At 33.6% G+C, this 18,054-nt stretch overlaps 1 protein-coding gene across 1 annotated transcript in view; it reads left to right on the forward strand.

The window, feature by feature from the left end:
* The window catches only part of LOC148271102 (uncharacterized), a 33,807-nt gene extending 18,760 nt beyond the window's left edge, over window positions 1-15,047 (forward strand). The window contains exon 3 of the mRNA XM_088241835.1: window positions 13,944-15,047. Within this exon, the coding sequence (XP_088097961.1) occupies window positions 13,944-14,110 (167 nt within the window). The 3' untranslated portion in view covers window positions 14,111-15,047. The remainder of the gene's footprint in view (window positions 1-13,943) is intronic.
* Window positions 15,048-18,054: the final 3,007 nt, after the last annotated feature.

Genomic DNA, 18,054 nt, shown 5'->3' on the forward strand with positions numbered 1-18,054 from the left:
ATAGATATTCGAAAGCCTCACATAAAAGTCATTTCTGCTTCTGTAGTATGAGTTTTTTTCTTGATAAAAAATAAAGCGATCAGATTGGCAAAGCATAGAACAGTAATCTAATGCAAAATTTACTACTACTACCATCACGCCTTTCACGTAGACAGAGAGAATGGACCGCCACACACGTCTATCCTAGTATACATTTCTAGCTTCTTCTACATTCATACATCTTGTCATACATGCCCTTTGGTTCTGTCTGCTTTTGACATGACCAGACTTAAGATTTTGGTTTATCTGATCATGCCCCGTCTTCCTTGGTCGTCCTCGTCTCACGTTACCGTTCATTTTCGCCATAAATACTTATTTTACCATTCTATCGTCGTCCATTCGTTCTACGTGACCAAACCATCTCAGAGACCCTTTCTTAATCTTATCAATTATACTTGACTCAGATTTACACTCTCGCCTGATTTCATCATTCGTAACCCTGTCATACATTGATTTCCCACACATTCGTAAAAGAGATCGCATTTCAACCGCGTTGACTTGGCTTTCACCTTTCCTCTGCCAGTTCCATGTTTCAATTCCAAACATAAGTGTTGGGACTAAAACTCCGTTGTGCACTGCCAGTTTAGCTTCGATTGACATATACTCTTTCATCTCTTAGAAACATGCTTCCCAGATACGCAAATTCTTCTACTTGTTCGAGACATTCGTTGTTAACATTTATTATGCAGTCAGTAACCTCACTATCCCTTTCAAATATCATCACTTTTGACTTACTTTTGTTCATCGCCAATTCGCTCTCCAGGCATACATCATACATTCTAGAGACTATTTGTTGCAAATTATCCTTGCTGCTTGCTAACAGAACTGCATCATCAGCATACAACAAGCAGCTTACTGAAAAATTATCCATTTGTGCTCCAATACCCATACATTCTATCTAAATTATCAAATACGAATTTTAGCCTTAGTAGGGCAGTACATTTAAGGTACAATAAATTATATAAAAACAAAAACCGTCAGGCTGTTTCTCCGTGGCATATATATATATATAGTTGGATAATTTATATAGCGCCATTTTTGTGAAAATCACCTCAAGGGCGCTGTACAATTAATAAATATCCCAGTACGTCTTGCAGCTACAGAGCGCATAGACAGTTAGAAATTTAGCCCCCATTTACAAATTTTAAAAATTGACAAATAAATTTAGTGTATTAATGATACTAAAGAAAAATAAAATAATATGAAAAATAAAAAGGAGTAAGATTACCACACGTCTTGCAGCTACTAAGCGCATAGACGATTGGAATTCTAGACCCCATTTATAAAATTTAGGTATTTTAAAGTTGGTATATGAAAGCTAGATAACCAATCATCGTGCAGCTACAAAGCGCATGGACGAGTGGAATTCTAGCAAAGTTAGAATGATATCAATTAATTTATAAAAAATAGAGCATAGTAGTAAGTTTGTCAAGTGTTCATGCCAAGAACTAAGCAATAAAAAACTAAATAAATAAAGCACTGTATCAACTCCATGGTTAACAAAGGGAGATAGATGTCCGAAGAGAATCTTTTGTAGACAGTAGGTAGATATCGTCACCATGTGGTCCACTAGGCTGCTGGAGCATTTCTGGCACGCTGAACGCACGTGTGTAGACTGGGGGATTATGCCTATTGTTCCAACGACTTGGTGTCCATTTTGTTCCGTATTATTTTATTTTATGAGACGCAACATTCCTGTTCAATTCACATTTTTAAATGAATATTTTCTTGTATAGGTTTGATTTATCATTTTGTATGTTATTAGAAGGCAGATATTTGAATTTGAATTTTATGTATTTATCAATAGGCAGTAGGCAGAGAGGGTACAACGCCACATTAGCATGTCTTGGTATACAAATCTCGCTTCCTCTTCTTCTCTTTTCCATCCCTTTGTAATTCACATAAATATGTACATCCAAACTACATATTTTATAATGTTATATAAAGTACTTCCCTTCCGTCGTCTTCTTGTACACTTGGAGCCTTTAAATTACAGAAAGGTGAATAAATAATGATGATTAATCCTACCGCCCTTTCTTAGTAACAGCTCATTTAGCTCAAGTACCCTCTAGTAGGGAGATGAAAAAGATTTTAAGAAATTACGAGTTGAAAAACCCAAAAAGAAAACTAGACATTAAAAATAATTTTAGTCTTTTAAATTTTAATGAAATAGGTATGATATGGCCACAAAAACGGTTTAAGATAGTCCAAAAAAACATGTGATGTTAAGTTGTCCAATCTTCAAACCTTTATTATTATTATGAGAGATGATTCCACAGTCGAGCCGCATGGACACTATATGAGTTAGAGAAGAAAGAGGAATTGTGGATGTGTATTAAGAGAGTGCCTTGAGAATTAGAACGAAGAGGTAAACCATGAACTGATAAGCGTTGAATTTTTTCACGCAGGTATATAAGAGCGTTAGGACTATGGAGTACATTTAACAGAAGTGAGAGGGAGTGATAGTCTCTCCGCTGTCTAATTTTGAGCCATTTCAATTGCCCACGATAATCAGAAATGTGGTCATATTACTTAAGGCCAAAAATGTACTTTATGCATATATTCTAAAATTGTTCAAGTTTATCGAGTTGCTCACAGCTTAAATCAGTCATGGAAACATCAGCGTAATCTAAAATGGGTAGTAGTAATGCTTGTACAACGGTGCATTTAGTATTAATGGGTAAGAATTGTTGCAACCTTCTAAGTGAGTGTAGACTGAACAATATTTTGCGGCTTAATTCATTAGTATGAGCTCGCCAGCAGAGATGTTCATCCATTTGTACTCTTAGATTTTTTACTGATTTCCTGTATTGAATATTGTTACCATTGACATTAAGAGGATTAAGTGAAGATACTTTATTTATTTATTTATTTTATTTAGAAAACATACAGTCATACAAAATAAGTACTAAAAACAACAATTTTTCAACATAAAAAGACCAATTAAGTTTTCATAAATTAAAAAGATATAAACATTAAATGTGACAAAAATTAAAAAAAAAAAAGAATTTTAAGTGAGAAAAGGATAATTGTTGACATTTGCGTTTTGCATGGAGGTAATAAATTAAAATAAATAGAAATACCGAATGTACACTCCGAGTCATCCACGCACACACAGAAACGCACATATAAAACATACACAAACATACACATTACATGCGGCACATATACATAGCATAAACCACTCAAGATGTACATTCAGCAACTATCCCAAATAATCGACCCCATGAAGAAATTTTCTGTACAAATGCAACGTGCAGTTAAAAATGTCTACATCAATACTGAGTCCGTTATAATTTCTACAGGTACGTCTAATGAATGAATTCGAGGTATAATTGTTTTTACAAGTTGGTACATAAAAAAGAGAATTTAATCTAGTATAGCGAAGACGACAACGGAAACCAATATTTTGTAAAAGATACGGCGAATCAACTATGTTATTGAGAATTTTGAAAAGAAAAATTAAATCATATCTACGGCGCCTTTTTTGTAGTGATTCTATATTAAAATTGATCAAAGATGTGCCGTAATCATTTTCAATGTTACCAAAAATATAGCGCCATTTTCGTTAACTAATACCTCAAGGGCGCTTGACAAAGTGATTTTATAAATAAATATAAATAAAATAACTTTATATTAAGAAATAACTATACCCGTCTTAACTGTTTATAACTGAAATAAAAAAAGCTTACTTGTAAAAAAATTTTTTACCTAGAATAACAATTCACAGGTTATTTCATGCTTAATTTTTTTAAACAGTCAACACTGATATGTGCGCTTGCGCAGTAACTTTTATAACAACACAAACAAACTTCAAAGCTAAATCGAGACTACTGTCAGTGTAATGGAGAACATTAGTTAACCTGAAATACTTTGTTAATAATCCTCATAACAACATTTTAAAATATAGATTACACAAACATCACTCTGTCAGATTTAAAATTTACACTAAAAATGCATTATGTAATTTAGTAGACATTATAATAATAAATATGTACATCTCCCCTCCCCTTCTTATCCTCTCTTCAAGCATTCTTGTCCTAATCCCACCCAATTTACAGTAACAAAATGTTTTTAAAATAAATATAAAAAAATCTTTGATTACTGATTAATATTTATGAGTTCATGAAATTAACATTTTTATATGTATAAATTATATGTATTTATTTGATATGTTATATATTTTCTTTACTAACTTTGTATACTATGTGAAAATCTGTTATCAGTTCCGAGTTTATACACTATATCTGTTTGTTTACTATAAATATGTATGTAGAACTGTTGATTTCCCAAAAAAAAAAAAAAATATTTCATTTTATTTACTCTCATAAAACTTTAAATTCTCTATCCTTACATTATTTTGTATGCACACGGTGAATTTTTTAATAAAGATTCCAGTCTCGAAGAAGACGCGAAAGCGATAAAACCGGTCACTGGATATTCCAAATTTGTGGATAAAAGTATTACTAGTCTTTTATTTCTGTAATAAATTACAATGAACTTCATGAATTTTCACTTACAAACAAATATACTATTTTTTTCAAAATAAATAACATGACAAGACATTTATCAGTATTTATTAGTATGTCTTAAATTTACGTTTTTGATGTATTGAATTTAAGTTTTTTGATGTATTTTTTATTTCAAATAAGTGAATTGAATTGAAAAAAAAATAACTGAATTGTGTCTGTGCAAAAAAAGTTCAAACCATTTTTTTGGGAAATTATAACGCTATTGGAACTAGTAATGATGTGAAACTGATGGGTGTAAATCTTTTTAGTTTGAGAGCCCATCATTATAATTCATGAGGTTGTTTTCATTTTGAAGGCGTGATTGTAAAAAAATAAGGGATCCTAGGACCTATAAAAATCTTCATAAAATTAATGAATTTTTTTGCTGCGTTATTGTATGCCAATCAATTGACCCTGTTCCCATTGACTTCCTGAAGTGGAATATAAAGGGCTTTTACGACATTTTTATTGTTTCCGGTAGCATTTTTTCGAAAGGCAGAAACGCGGAAAAGAAACTCATTTCAAATAACGTCTCAATTATGACCCAATGAAAACACAAAGGAACTCTTAATAAAATAAAACGAAATTAAGCATAAATATAGCACCATTTTAAGAGGAGATGGTAGTCCTCGGTTTCGATATTGGCTAGTTGAAGCGAGCAACTTAAGAGGATATGGGCTGTGAGAGAAATTTAATTAATAAGTATATGAGCTTAGTTTCATTTAAATTATTTATTGACAATTCTTGATGGAATTCCATTCCAAAAAAATCTTTGGGCCAAACATTAATTAATAGTAAAGATCAGGTCGACAAATTTCAAAATAGTGGAATATACGAACTAACATGTACTTGTCCTGGTTCATATATAGGAGAGCGGGAGAGCTTTTAAATATAGAGTGAAAGAACATTTAGCTTCACATAGATTGAATAACGACTTATCAAACTATGCATCACATTTAAATGAATTAAAACATACTTTTGATAAAGAAAAAAACATAAAAATTTTACATGTAGGACATAAAGGTCAAAAGTTAGATAGATTAGAAATTTAAGAAATAAATAGGAAATAAATTATAGCGATAGAATTTTTATAAATCAGCAGATAGAATTTAAAAACTCACCCTTATTAGCCCCCTTAGTTAGACCCTGTACATTGTAATAAAACAATAAATATTTTTCATAACATAGAATATCCTTTTAAAGTACACCGCCAACACGTGTTTCGATCATTTGTCTTACTCTGTTCCATTGCAATATTGCGTATTGTATTTTTTTCAACTTATTTTTAAATGTACCTACACTTAAGATAATATTTAGTTTTATATAAATTATCCATACACTGTATATCCATATCCATACACCAGTCTGAAGATGCCCATTAGAGGGTGAAAGCGCTAATTGGTCAAAATAAATAAGTGAAGTGTACGAAGTATTTTTTAAATTAATAACTTATATGTAAATATAAGTTATTACATCATTATATGAGCTTAGTTTTTCTGTCACTCTTCGCCGATACCTCCCCGATATTGTAGGAAAAAGTAAACTGCAGATCGCACTGTTTATCTTTATGTATATAATTTTTCTGTGCGTGTGGTGTCACTGAACTCCTTCTAAACAGGTCAACTGATTTACAAGTGGTTTTCAGAGAAATGTAGATCTTTGCGTTGCGCGTGTTCGTAGATATTAAAAGTTGGAACCATAAATCCTTTTTTCTTCAATCTACCAGAGTTGCATTCGACGAATGCGTATACAAAAAAATGGAAGATGTTGTTTTTTGTTTTTAAAAAAGTGTGTTTTTGTTACAAACAACATTCACTTTTTCTGGATCCCAATCAGTTTCTTCCCTTACATTCCTTATAATTTCTTCCCATTTATTTCTTTTTAATGGATTTTTGGTCAAACTAAAATAATATCGACTGATATTAAATACATTTTTGAAAATCGCATTCATGAATAAAGTGCACCCCTGTTGGCGAGAAGAGTCGAGTTTGACATTTGCAAAAAGAATTCTATATTTGAAAATGAATTATTTTAAGTTTTGGGATTCATATTTGAATATTCATATTTGTTTGCTTTTGTAATTCAATTATAAACAAGAACCTACTTATCAATGTATTTTTCCAAGCTAATAGGAGACAAGTCAACGTTCAGGCAAGACAACGTCTGTCGGGTCCGCTAGTGTATAAATAAAATAGACCAAATAAAAGTTTCGCTGAGCCGTTTTTGCACCGCAAAACGGAACCGATTTTACGTTTTTTTCAAAGTATCAGAATAAAATTTCTGTGTTAGCATCTTTTCCGTTTATTTTTTTATTTATATACCGTACGTCTGAAAAGGGGTAGATAATACTGGGCGCTTTTGTGCGTTTTTGGATGCTCGCAACTCCCATAAGAAACAATTAATCAAAACAAAAAAACAAAACTATAAATACAGGACAATTATGAATATCTGTATTGTGTAAGAAAAACAATGCTTTAATGCCATAATTCTGGGAAAAAAATACGAGAATACGTTTGTGTGAAGAAAAGTCAAACAGCGTTTCCTCTAAACATGCTGTATTGTATACATTATTCTTCCTTGTTTGAACATCCACATTGCTTAATATCCTAATTTTATTAATTCGTCTCTTAATTTCTTTCTTTTGTTTTACGCAAATGTTATCATTTTAATATAACAGAGAAATTCGCAATTATTGGTATCATCATTGAAAATGTCTTGTAAAAGCCTCAATATTTATTGCAATACAAAAAAAAATGTTTTCCGGGCGATTGCCTATATTTTCATCATAATCGCTAGGAAAATGCCCTATTCGCGCAAAGTGGTGCATAAGGCACTGCATAAGTTAGTGAAGTTAGTGTTATGGCGAAGAAACAGGTATGTCTCCTAATCGGTAGACATAGAAACGCCGTAAAGTATGCATTTATTTACTTACATTTAATCAAATGTTTGACCGCAAAGTGCTTTCAATATTTATAATTTGTGTATTAATATAACACTATCGTAATTAATATTATAAAATAAAAGTGGGGTATCTAGGGTCCCCCAAGTATTTTTTTTTTTCAATAATCGTAATAATGTTAAGAATGTTTAAAAAATAATATTACATTTTTATGCCAAATTCGTTGCGACAAATTCTTCGCTTTTCCCCGTGCAAACAGCAATCATTACGATTAATCCCTAGATAGTCAGGCGCCGTGGCGCAGTTGGTTAGACGGCTATCTGTGAAACTGGCGTCGCGGATTCGATTCCCGCCAGTTGCAAGAAAAAAATCCAAGAAAGATTTTTTCCTCAATTTGTCTGGGTGTTGTGGTGTATTTTTCATTGCCTCCTTCCATATCCCCTCTATCCCACCTGCTGACAAGCCTCAAAATAGAGGCTTAGCGGATTATTCCTTTAAAAAAAAAAGTTAAATAATATTTTTTTTCCTTCTTTTTTTTATAACTCGCTAAGCCTCTATATAGAAGCTTATCAGCAGGTAAGAAAGAGAGGATATGGAAGGAGGTAATGAAATATACATCGCAGCACTCAGACCAATTGAGAAAAAAATATTCTCGGATTTTTTTCTTGCAACTGGCGGGAATCAAACCCGCAACGCTTTTTTCACAGTTGGCTGTCTAATCAACTGCGCCACGGCGCCGATTGGTCAGTTTGCGCGTGTGTTTTTTGCTATTTGGTCCCTTTTTCCCAGCCATAACCACAAAAATCCGGAATTCCTGCTTCACAATTTACCCCCACACTGACGGGTGGTGTGACATTAGATCGGTGCTGTTCCACGTGTCGCAGCGTAAACAGCACGATGTCATAAAAGTATCCTCTTACAACAGTTACTTATGAAAAAAAAAAATCTCAGAAAATCAACAGATGGAAAATGTAAGAAATGTAGGCGTTAAAACATAGGCAAAACGGTGAATCTTACACGGTGTGTAAAGTGGCCACTTAAACCAGCCAATGACAGGTGATAAGCCCTGTAAAGGCCAAGACTTCTATATTGCCATAGGTAATAAATTGTCTTTGTCCGCATCCTCCTCTCCGTTGCTCTCAATCCCTGAACATATATAAGTTTTATAGTGAGAAGATCTTTTAATATAATTATGTATCCCCGTACTGCGGGCCAACTGTTTGTGACACCTGATTTTTTATAATCCGAATCATTTCTTTTAAACTTATATGTTAATCTTATTTATATATTATGTAGGTGCATATAATATGCATTTGTGTGTTCGTTTTGAATCAACGTTCGCGTATTGTCAAACCTTATTTTATTGTTGTCATTATTTCGTATTTACTGCATTTTGTGGTTACCTACTGTATTGTATAGGACTCGTCGCACATTATTCATTCGATGTGTATCAGTTAAATTTAAAAAATAAAATGCTTTTTTTTTTCAGAATACGGTTTTGAAATTTAACATACTTAAATAAAAAAAAAAACAATTTATATCATTTCGTCATTTGAATTTTAACAAAAAGGTTTCTAACTTTTTACTAAGCTCTTTATTGTACCATTTTTAATACAATTTACAAGTTTTAAGCAAATATATTATTTTCATACTTACGCACCCATACACACGCACCCTCTCCCCCTTTCATTCCCACACGCACATGTATCCTCTCCCTCATTCATTCATGCATACACACATTCACATACACATGAATACAAACGTCACACAAATACAATTACTCAACTTCTTTTCTTATATATTATGTGTCATTATATTTACAGTGGATTTTTTTTAATTGGCTTTAGTATTGTTAAGATTTTTCTAATTATTTTGTTTATGTAATAGCTGTAAAAATCCCAAATAAAATGAAATAAATAAATATTCCCATCCCTAAAATGGTCTCCAACCCTGTTGTAATTTGTTAATCTTAATGACTCCCTGGGAGGTGAAATCCAGTATTTTGTCTACAAACATTTTACCAATCTCAAAATATTGGAATAACGACAATTTCCATAATCCTCTGTGACCTTTAAAATTTTTTTTGCAAACTCCGCATAAACCAGACTTTAACTTAATCTTAATTAACTTAATCGTAAAAGCTTCTTCCCTTAAAACTAGGCATCAAAAATATGCTAGCGAATATATTTTCCCGGAGTTTTTTTATATATAACTAATTCTTCATGGACTTTTTTCTGTTTTAAGCTCAAAAACAAAATGTGTTTGCTTATTACGTCAGAAAAATAATACAGGTTAAAAAATTTCAAAGGCAAAAAATGTTCTCATAAAACAGCAGCCGTAATGACCAACTGAATTAGATTACATTAACTTACTATTTTTCCGCATCCGCTCCTAAATGGAGCATGTCGAGATCACCAGACGCCTCCATGGGTGGTATTCTGAACCATCTCTGCCCCCTAGAGAGTACTGAGAACTCTTTACAACTCCTTGGTGCGAAGTAGACTCGAGAGTGGCTCGATGATTTAGGGGCCACATGCACCGAAGTACTTTCTTATGATAGAGAAAATCTAAAAAAAGTTTCTGAGATATCCCTACATGAGAGAGTGCGGGTATTATCCTCGGCTCTACCCGACCGAGTTTCTCCAGGGTATGCTTGGCTGCAACAGTTTAGAGACTAGAAGGGTTGTGTGTTTGACTACACATTTTTATCGATTGTTTCGCGGTATGATCGATAATTCTGAGATTATGATGAGCTTTGGTTTGTATGTTCCTGATTATTATCTAAGTCAGCGTCAGCATAGATTGTTTCATATTCCGATAAACAGGACCAACCTGCCGATGGTTATGCCTGTCGAAAGGGCTTCCGCTATGCTTAACAACATCGCACTGGATGTTTTTTTTTTCTTCTTAAAATGAAAATATTTGCGTTCTTATGATTTACGCAAATATTTCATTTTGAGGGCCATTTTCAACGAGTTGTAAATAACTCACTATTAGAAAATGGGAATCAAGTTGGGTAGCGTGGGATTTGAACCACGGACCTTTGATCCGTGAGTCTGGCACACTAGCCACAGCGCCACAAGCTGGTTCGATGTTGATCTGTTCCATGCATCCGAAGGGGTTTTCCGGAGCAGGATTCTCTTACTACTTTGACATAAGTTTCTTTCGTGTATTTTTTTCTTTTTTATAATATATACTTACTAAATTTATGTTTGTCATTTATGTATTATTTAAATTGAATTCACGTTAATTTGAAGATTTTTATGTTTTTAATAAAAAAATCTTTGCTTTGTATTATAGCCACGCTGATGGTTAAACGTCAAATGATGTATAAAACGGAAAAAAATGCGGACGGTTTGGTTAATTCAACCAAATTAATACAGTCGCAATAATGTTCTAAATGAAAACTATTATTTTTGGTTTCGCGTGCTCGTATTTATTTGACGTTTTACCATCAGTGTCGCCATATATGAAGCAAACTATAAACGTATGCAAAAAATAAAAATCCTAAAATAAATCACTCTCAGGGTAGAGAAGATGATTCAGAATAGCACCCCAGGCCGCGATTAGAAACGATATCTTCATTGTTACATATCCAGACGGTATAAAGAAAAAAATATATTTATGTACGAAAATGTATATATTTGTATGAAAACGAGTATCAAATATCTTCGTCGGTAATCTATAATTGAACATGTTAAAAAAATATGCACACAAATTCTATTTTTCATTCTGAAAACTTAATTTTACTTTGTAGATAAAATTGAAGATAAATGTTAACTCTCTACTGTAATTTATACATTTATTATACGCTCAATGGGCATTTTTCATAAAATTTGGATACATAGTTATTAAAAAAGAAAGTAGATAGACACTACTACTACTACCATCACGCCATTTCCCCGTAGGGGTAGGCAGAGAGAATGAAAGAACCGCCACACACGTCTATCCTGGCATACAATCCTAGCTTCTTCCACATTCATACATCTTGTCATACATGCCCTTCGGTTCTGTCTGCTTTTGACATGACCAGACTTAAGATTTTGGTTTATCTGATCATGCCACGTCTTCCTTGGTCGTCCTCGTCTCACGTTGCCGTTCATTTTCGCCATATATACTTGTTTTACCATTCTTTCGTCGTCCATTCGTTCTACGTGACCAAACCATCTCAGAGACCCTTTCTTAATCTTATCAATTATACTTGTCTCAGGTTTACACTCTCGCCTGATTTCATCATTCGTAACCCTGTCATACATCGATTTCCCACACATTCGTCTAAGAGATCGCATTTCAACCGCACAAAGAAAGACACAATGGTTTATAGTAGATTTAGTGGGAGTGGAAGCGGGAGAGAGGTGTTTATAATTGAATTTGATTCAGTAATACGGCCCAGGGGTATAATTATGAATCTTCTCTATCCCCTGGAAAATTGTTAATTTGGGATATTTATCTTTACCGTGCAACAAATTTTTGCTTCATATATGGCCACACTGATGATGAAACGTCAAAAAATATTAACACGGGACATATAACATGATGATTTTCATTTTGAACATTATTGTGGCCTTAAGCATTTTAACCGATGGTGTAAAGTCAATAAATTAGAACTAAATATTAAAAAATGCAAAATAATGTCATTTTATAGAACAAAACAACCAATTTCCTTCGAGTACCTATTAGAAAACTCCAAAATTGATGTAGTCAAGTCCATCAGAGATTTAGGAGTTGTTTTGGACTATAAACTGACATACAACGAGCATATAGATAATACAGTAAATAAATCACTGAAATTACTTGGCTTCATTAACAGAATATCCTCTGATTTTACTAATGTCCGTACAATCAAAACTCTTTATTGCTCAACTGTTCGCCCTCTTCTTGAATATGCATCAGTGGTCTGGTCTCCATTCTATGTCAATCGCATAAATCACATTGAATCAGTCCAACATCGCTTGCTTCGAAAAATAGCGTGGATGCTTGGACTAGAGAGAGATAATTATTCTTATGCTGAAATAGAGTCAATGTTAAATATTTCTAGTCTACAAAAACGTAGAACTAATATTGACTCCATATATATGTTCGGCATACTAAATGGTATAATCGATGTTCCATCATTACTGGGACAAGTAAAATTCAATATTCCGACTCGTAGATTGAGAAACAATGAAGTACTGTTCATCGATCAGCATAGAACAAACTATGGCCTAAATTCTCCAATGACCCGCCTTTGTCGTATTGTTAACTCAAGACAGGATCTGGACTTTTTTGGTTTAAGTTTACAACGATTTAAACGAGCACTAAATAAATAGTCCAGATCTTGTCTCGATGTCCCTTATGTTTGTCAATGCTTCTTTCTTTTTTCTTTAAATATTTTAAACTACTCTTTTATTGTAATATTTAAACCTTATAAATTGTATACATGGACAATGTCCGTTAATAAATAAATAAATAAATAAAGCATTACCCAAAACACTTGATTAGGTTGAATCGACGTTCAATCATCAGTGTAGCCATTATATGAAACAAAGTGTCGACGCATTCATAAAATAAAAATCGTCAAATTAATCACTCTCTAGGAGGTAGAGAAGATCCAGGAATTCACCACAGAAGACTCTATCGCTAGCCAGCACTCTCGCATCCTCTCGTGTCCCTTAGTTTCACCGAATAAAGCCAAAAGATCGTCATCGACGGCCAAGGACGGCGGGAGCCCACAGGTTTAAAAAAGAGGGAAGAACTTGGGTTTAGGTTCTCTTCTGAGGCATGCGCAGTAGGGTATGCGGATAATAATTTTTCTGAATTTCGAAATGAAAGGGGTCTAAAAAGTTGTATTTTAGATTACTCGGAATGCAAAAAATATTTTTTTAAATATTCGATACCGCTTTTGGCCCTCAACCAGAGGCTGAAGTTTACGAAAAAATAGATTTTGTGCGGTTAACCAGCTGTAATTTCGTATTTCGTAAATTTTTCAATGTGCATTGAATCTTATCAATAAGTATTTAAGGGCGTAAGTTGCACTTTGTTTTTTAATAAATGGGTAGCATTGTTTTAATGAGCCATTGTTTTCGTCAATATTAGCCAGGCGCTCAACGGAATCAGTTCCGCGAAGTGTAAACTTTTTGCATTTCGGTAGTTTTAAAACATGTTTGAATTTGTAATGTGATTTTATCAATATAGATAACTTCTCTAATGCGCAGCACGCGTCCAAGCCAGGTCCACCACCGCAACCTCGAAACGCTCGTTATAGGAGGCTGCTGTGTCCGTTCTCGGACTTAAATGTTAGTTATAAAATCAAACCATCTCAAGCACTTTCTCTCAAATTTGGTCTGGTGTTTTGAGTTTCTGTGAGGTGCCAGGATGCGTACCCGTATAGAAGTGCTGGCATTATATCAGTGGATAACCCTTTGCACTATCGAGTATGGACAAGGTTTAAATGTATTAAAGTAAATGTGTACCGATATCTTTCATTGTGCAATCTATAACGTTGTGTTTTTCAGTGGCGGGCGCTGTAATGGGGCGAAAGAGGCCAGCGCTCCTCGCGGGCTCGGGCCCCCGTTCCTCCATGAGCCCCACCAAGAGGACGGTAATGGGGCTCCTAGCGCGCGCCAGGGCCGCTCAGGCCAAGCACCTACCCCAGCCCTCCTTCCGCCCCACCCCAGAGTGAGTACCAACCCTTTTTTTATCACAAAATGATCTTGTCTTATTTTTTTTATCGTGTCATCCTTAGTCCCAAGACACTAACTAGCAAGCAGACGACTCATTTTATGTACTTACACAGTCCCACACCTTTAATTTTGTTTTTAAATTTACACCTAAACGGTCGTGCATCTAGCTCAAAGTTTGTCTCGAAACTGACAAATAAATTAATGCATTATTATTAGAATTATTTTATAATTATTGAAAACTTGCTATATAAATTTGCATAGAAACAGGCAGCTCAAGCGTTTTTTTTTTTAAGAAATTTTAGCGTTCTTATTATTTACCCAAATATATATTTCGATTTTGGGGTCATTTTCAACGAGTTGTGTAACACTCACTATTAGAAAATTGGAATCAATTTGGGGTAGAGTGGGGTTCGAACCTCGGACCTCTGATCCGTGAGTCCGCAATACTAGCCACGGGACCACATCCCGATTCAAAATATCCCCAAAGTTTGTTTCAATTGCAGTGAAAGAAAAAAAAGTCATTTTAATGCATTAAGTGTATTTTTAAACTTATTTAATATGGAATTGTTGTAAGATTTTTTAATAAAAGGTATGTAACAGACGCACGTAGAATGACAGAAAAGGCGTTTTCGTTAATATTTACGTTAGTTTCTGCATTTATTTCTCATGGATAGTTTTCCTAACTATGCATAAAGATTAACGGTTTAATCATCAGTAATATTGTTTATGTTTTTTTAATGCTTTTTCTGATGATATTATTGTAATATTAGTACCTACGAACATTAGTAATTGAATTGTCGAAAATACCATTGTGTTACGTCAAAAGAGTTTTTTAATGTTACAGAAAGTTTAAAAACAAAAACTGCAATAATTCAGAAACTCATTTCAGGTTCAGATTTTGTGTGAAAATACGGCATTTATTAGTAAAAAATAAAAGTGAATACATGGAATACAAAATAAAACAAAATACGTACATCGAATTGAATAGCAAGAAAATAATCCTGGCAGCTTCACCAGATACAAAAATGAATACAAATACCATTAAATAATAAAAGCAAATACAATATATGTGCCAGCCAGGATTTGTAGACGGTACCACCTGTTTCATGTACCAATAAGTAAAACATCGTATGTTAAAAAGCCTTTTTTTCGTAGGACTTTTTCAATGTACAATACAAAATTTAAAAATATAGATTGCACAAACATCACTCTGTCAGATTTAAAATTTACACTAAAAATGTATTATGTAACTTAGTAGACATTATAATAATAAATATGTACATCTCCCCTCCCCTCCTTATCCTCTCTTCAAGCATTTTTGTCCTTATCCCGCCCAATTTACAGTAACTTAATGTTCTTAAAATAAAAATTTAAAAAATCTTTGATTATTGAGTACATGAGAATAACATTTTTATATGTATAAATTGTATGTATTTATTTGATATGTAATATATTTTCTTTACAACTTTGTCTACTATGTGGAAATCTGTTATTAGTTCTGAGTTTATACACTATATCTGTTTGTTTACTAAAAATATGTATGTAGAACTGTTGATTTCCCAAATTATTTATTAATTATCTTATTTATTAGAATATATACATTCATTCTAACAAAAAAAAAGAATTAAACCAGATTTACTATGTTAGATTTGACTGACAAAGGGCTTTCGCCTAGGTAGGCATATTTAGGATTAGTTTTTACCAAAATCATAAACTATGGAGTTTAATTTAGAAATATCTTCTCAAAACATCAATAGTACAATACAATTACAAACACGTATTACAATTTCGTAAATATATTCATATAAATTGGACGCAGTTCTATTGATAAAGCCAAACATTGTTACCGATTTGTTTGTGATATTTATTTATTTATTTATTAATAAAATCATACAGTCTTTATATAAAACAAGGTACAAAAGAACAATTTAAAAAAGTAAGACCAATTACAGATTTCACACTAATGAATGCAGGAGATATTATCAATGTGTTCCTGAGAAGTAAATGTTCATAGTCCAAAACTACACCAAGGTCTGATGGAGAAGATAATAATTATAATAATAATCATGGTCAGTCAATCATTATTAACAAAATTAACAATCACAATATTTGAGTTTGTCCAAATGTTCGAAGACAAAAGACTGGATTTCACCCCCTCGGGAGTCATTAAGATTAACAAATTACAACAGGGTTGGGAATACCTTAAATAAGGGAATATGGAAGTCTATGCATTTACAGGGCTTGTGACCTGTCATTGGCTGGTTTGAGTGGCCACTTTACACACTGTGTAACATTCACCATTTTGCCTATGTTTGAACATCCATATTTCTTCAGTTCTTCCATTTGTTGATTTAAGTGAAGTCAAAGAGCTGAAACCTTTATTGTTCTGAAGAGATTCATCAGACTGAATTATTTCACATACTAGGCAACGCCTGAAAACATTTTTTAAATTTTTAAACTTCTTCTTGGACCAGTTGGTTTCATTACAATATTTGAGTTTGTCCAAATGTTCGTAGACAAAAGACTGGATTTCACCCCCTTGGGAGTCATTAAGATTAACAAATTACAACAGGGATGGAGAAAACCTTGAATAAGGGAATATGGAAGTCTAGGCATTTACAGGGCTTATGACCTGTCATTGGCAATTATTTTATCTACTACTATTATTATTATGGATAACTTATATAGCGCCATTTTCGAAATAAAATACCTCAAGGGCGCTTTACATGGTGATTCTATTGTTAAGTTAATTTAATTGAAGCTTTTAAATTTGTAATTTAATTAAAATAATATATTTTGTTGTCACGTGCTACGGATTTATTCAAATGATTTAGAGAACAAGTGGGTTTTAAGTTTTTTCCGAAACATCACTTCACTTTCACAGCCTCGCACCTCTGCTGGGAGAGCATTCCATGCCATAGGGCCTGCGACCGCAAATGCGCGTTCACTAAATTTAGTGCGCTGTTTGCGTAGAGGTATAATAACTTTTCCTCTCGCCAAAGACGTAGCTGATCTAAGCGTGAGACGCCTGTCAGCTAGTTCATCTGGAATGCATAGTTCCCTTAGATATTCCGGAGCCGAGTTGTGCAGTGACTTATACATAAGCCAACAGAGTTTGTATTCGACCCTCTGTGGAAAACGTACTACATACATACTTAGGTAAAAGATTTCTCTGTATCATGTCTAGTCTGCCTAACTAGGTACAACCTGTTTTAAGGCAGACATTTTTATATTATTGTATTATTAGTACCTACGTACCAATTTAAAAATACCATTATGTTACGTCAAAGGAGTTTTTTGATGTTACGGAAAGGACTTCAGATAGATTTAAATATATCAAGTACGATAAACGTATGAACCCAAGAAGGGTGTGAAATTAGCATTGAATACATTCGACAAATATCTAAAGTTTATAGAAAGAATGTATGAGGTGACAGCAATGATAAACGCCGGTAAAATTTCAGCGCAAGGGGTCGGCCATTAAGAACAACGAAATCTTTCAATTTGTTTCGCAGATGCCGCGAAAGCGCACGAAATCCCGACATAAATTCTTCCCAGTCGCGCGATTCCCGGCAGATTCTGTTGTAACTGTTGAATTATATCCCGGCTGCCTTTACATCGCGTGGTCGGCTGTAAATCAGGAGGGATTTATTCCCGCAGGAATTACGGACGTCCCTCCGACAGCGCGATCCATTGATTCCCCGTAAATGCCGCGATTTAGAAAAAATCGTCCGAATAGGTCAAATCGTCCAAATTTTCATGTTCAGTCACTTGTCTTTGATCTGTATAAAATGACGACGCAATAGGGAAATACCCTCAGAGTGATAATTGTTAGCAACAAATTGGCAGCCATTTTGTTTTCTTTGATAACATCCGCATTACGGTTCTATCGGATGTTTTTGTCGCTAAGCTTGGCTTTGTTGGTGTTGATGTTGGTCTGTTA

The sequence above is a fragment of the Micrasema longulum genome, unplaced genomic scaffold (assembly GCF_059751315.1).
Source record: "Micrasema longulum isolate JH-2025_06_02 unplaced genomic scaffold, ASM5975131v1 h1tg003096l, whole genome shotgun sequence".
NCBI classification, from domain to species: Eukaryota; Metazoa; Arthropoda; class Insecta; order Trichoptera; family Brachycentridae; genus Micrasema; species Micrasema longulum.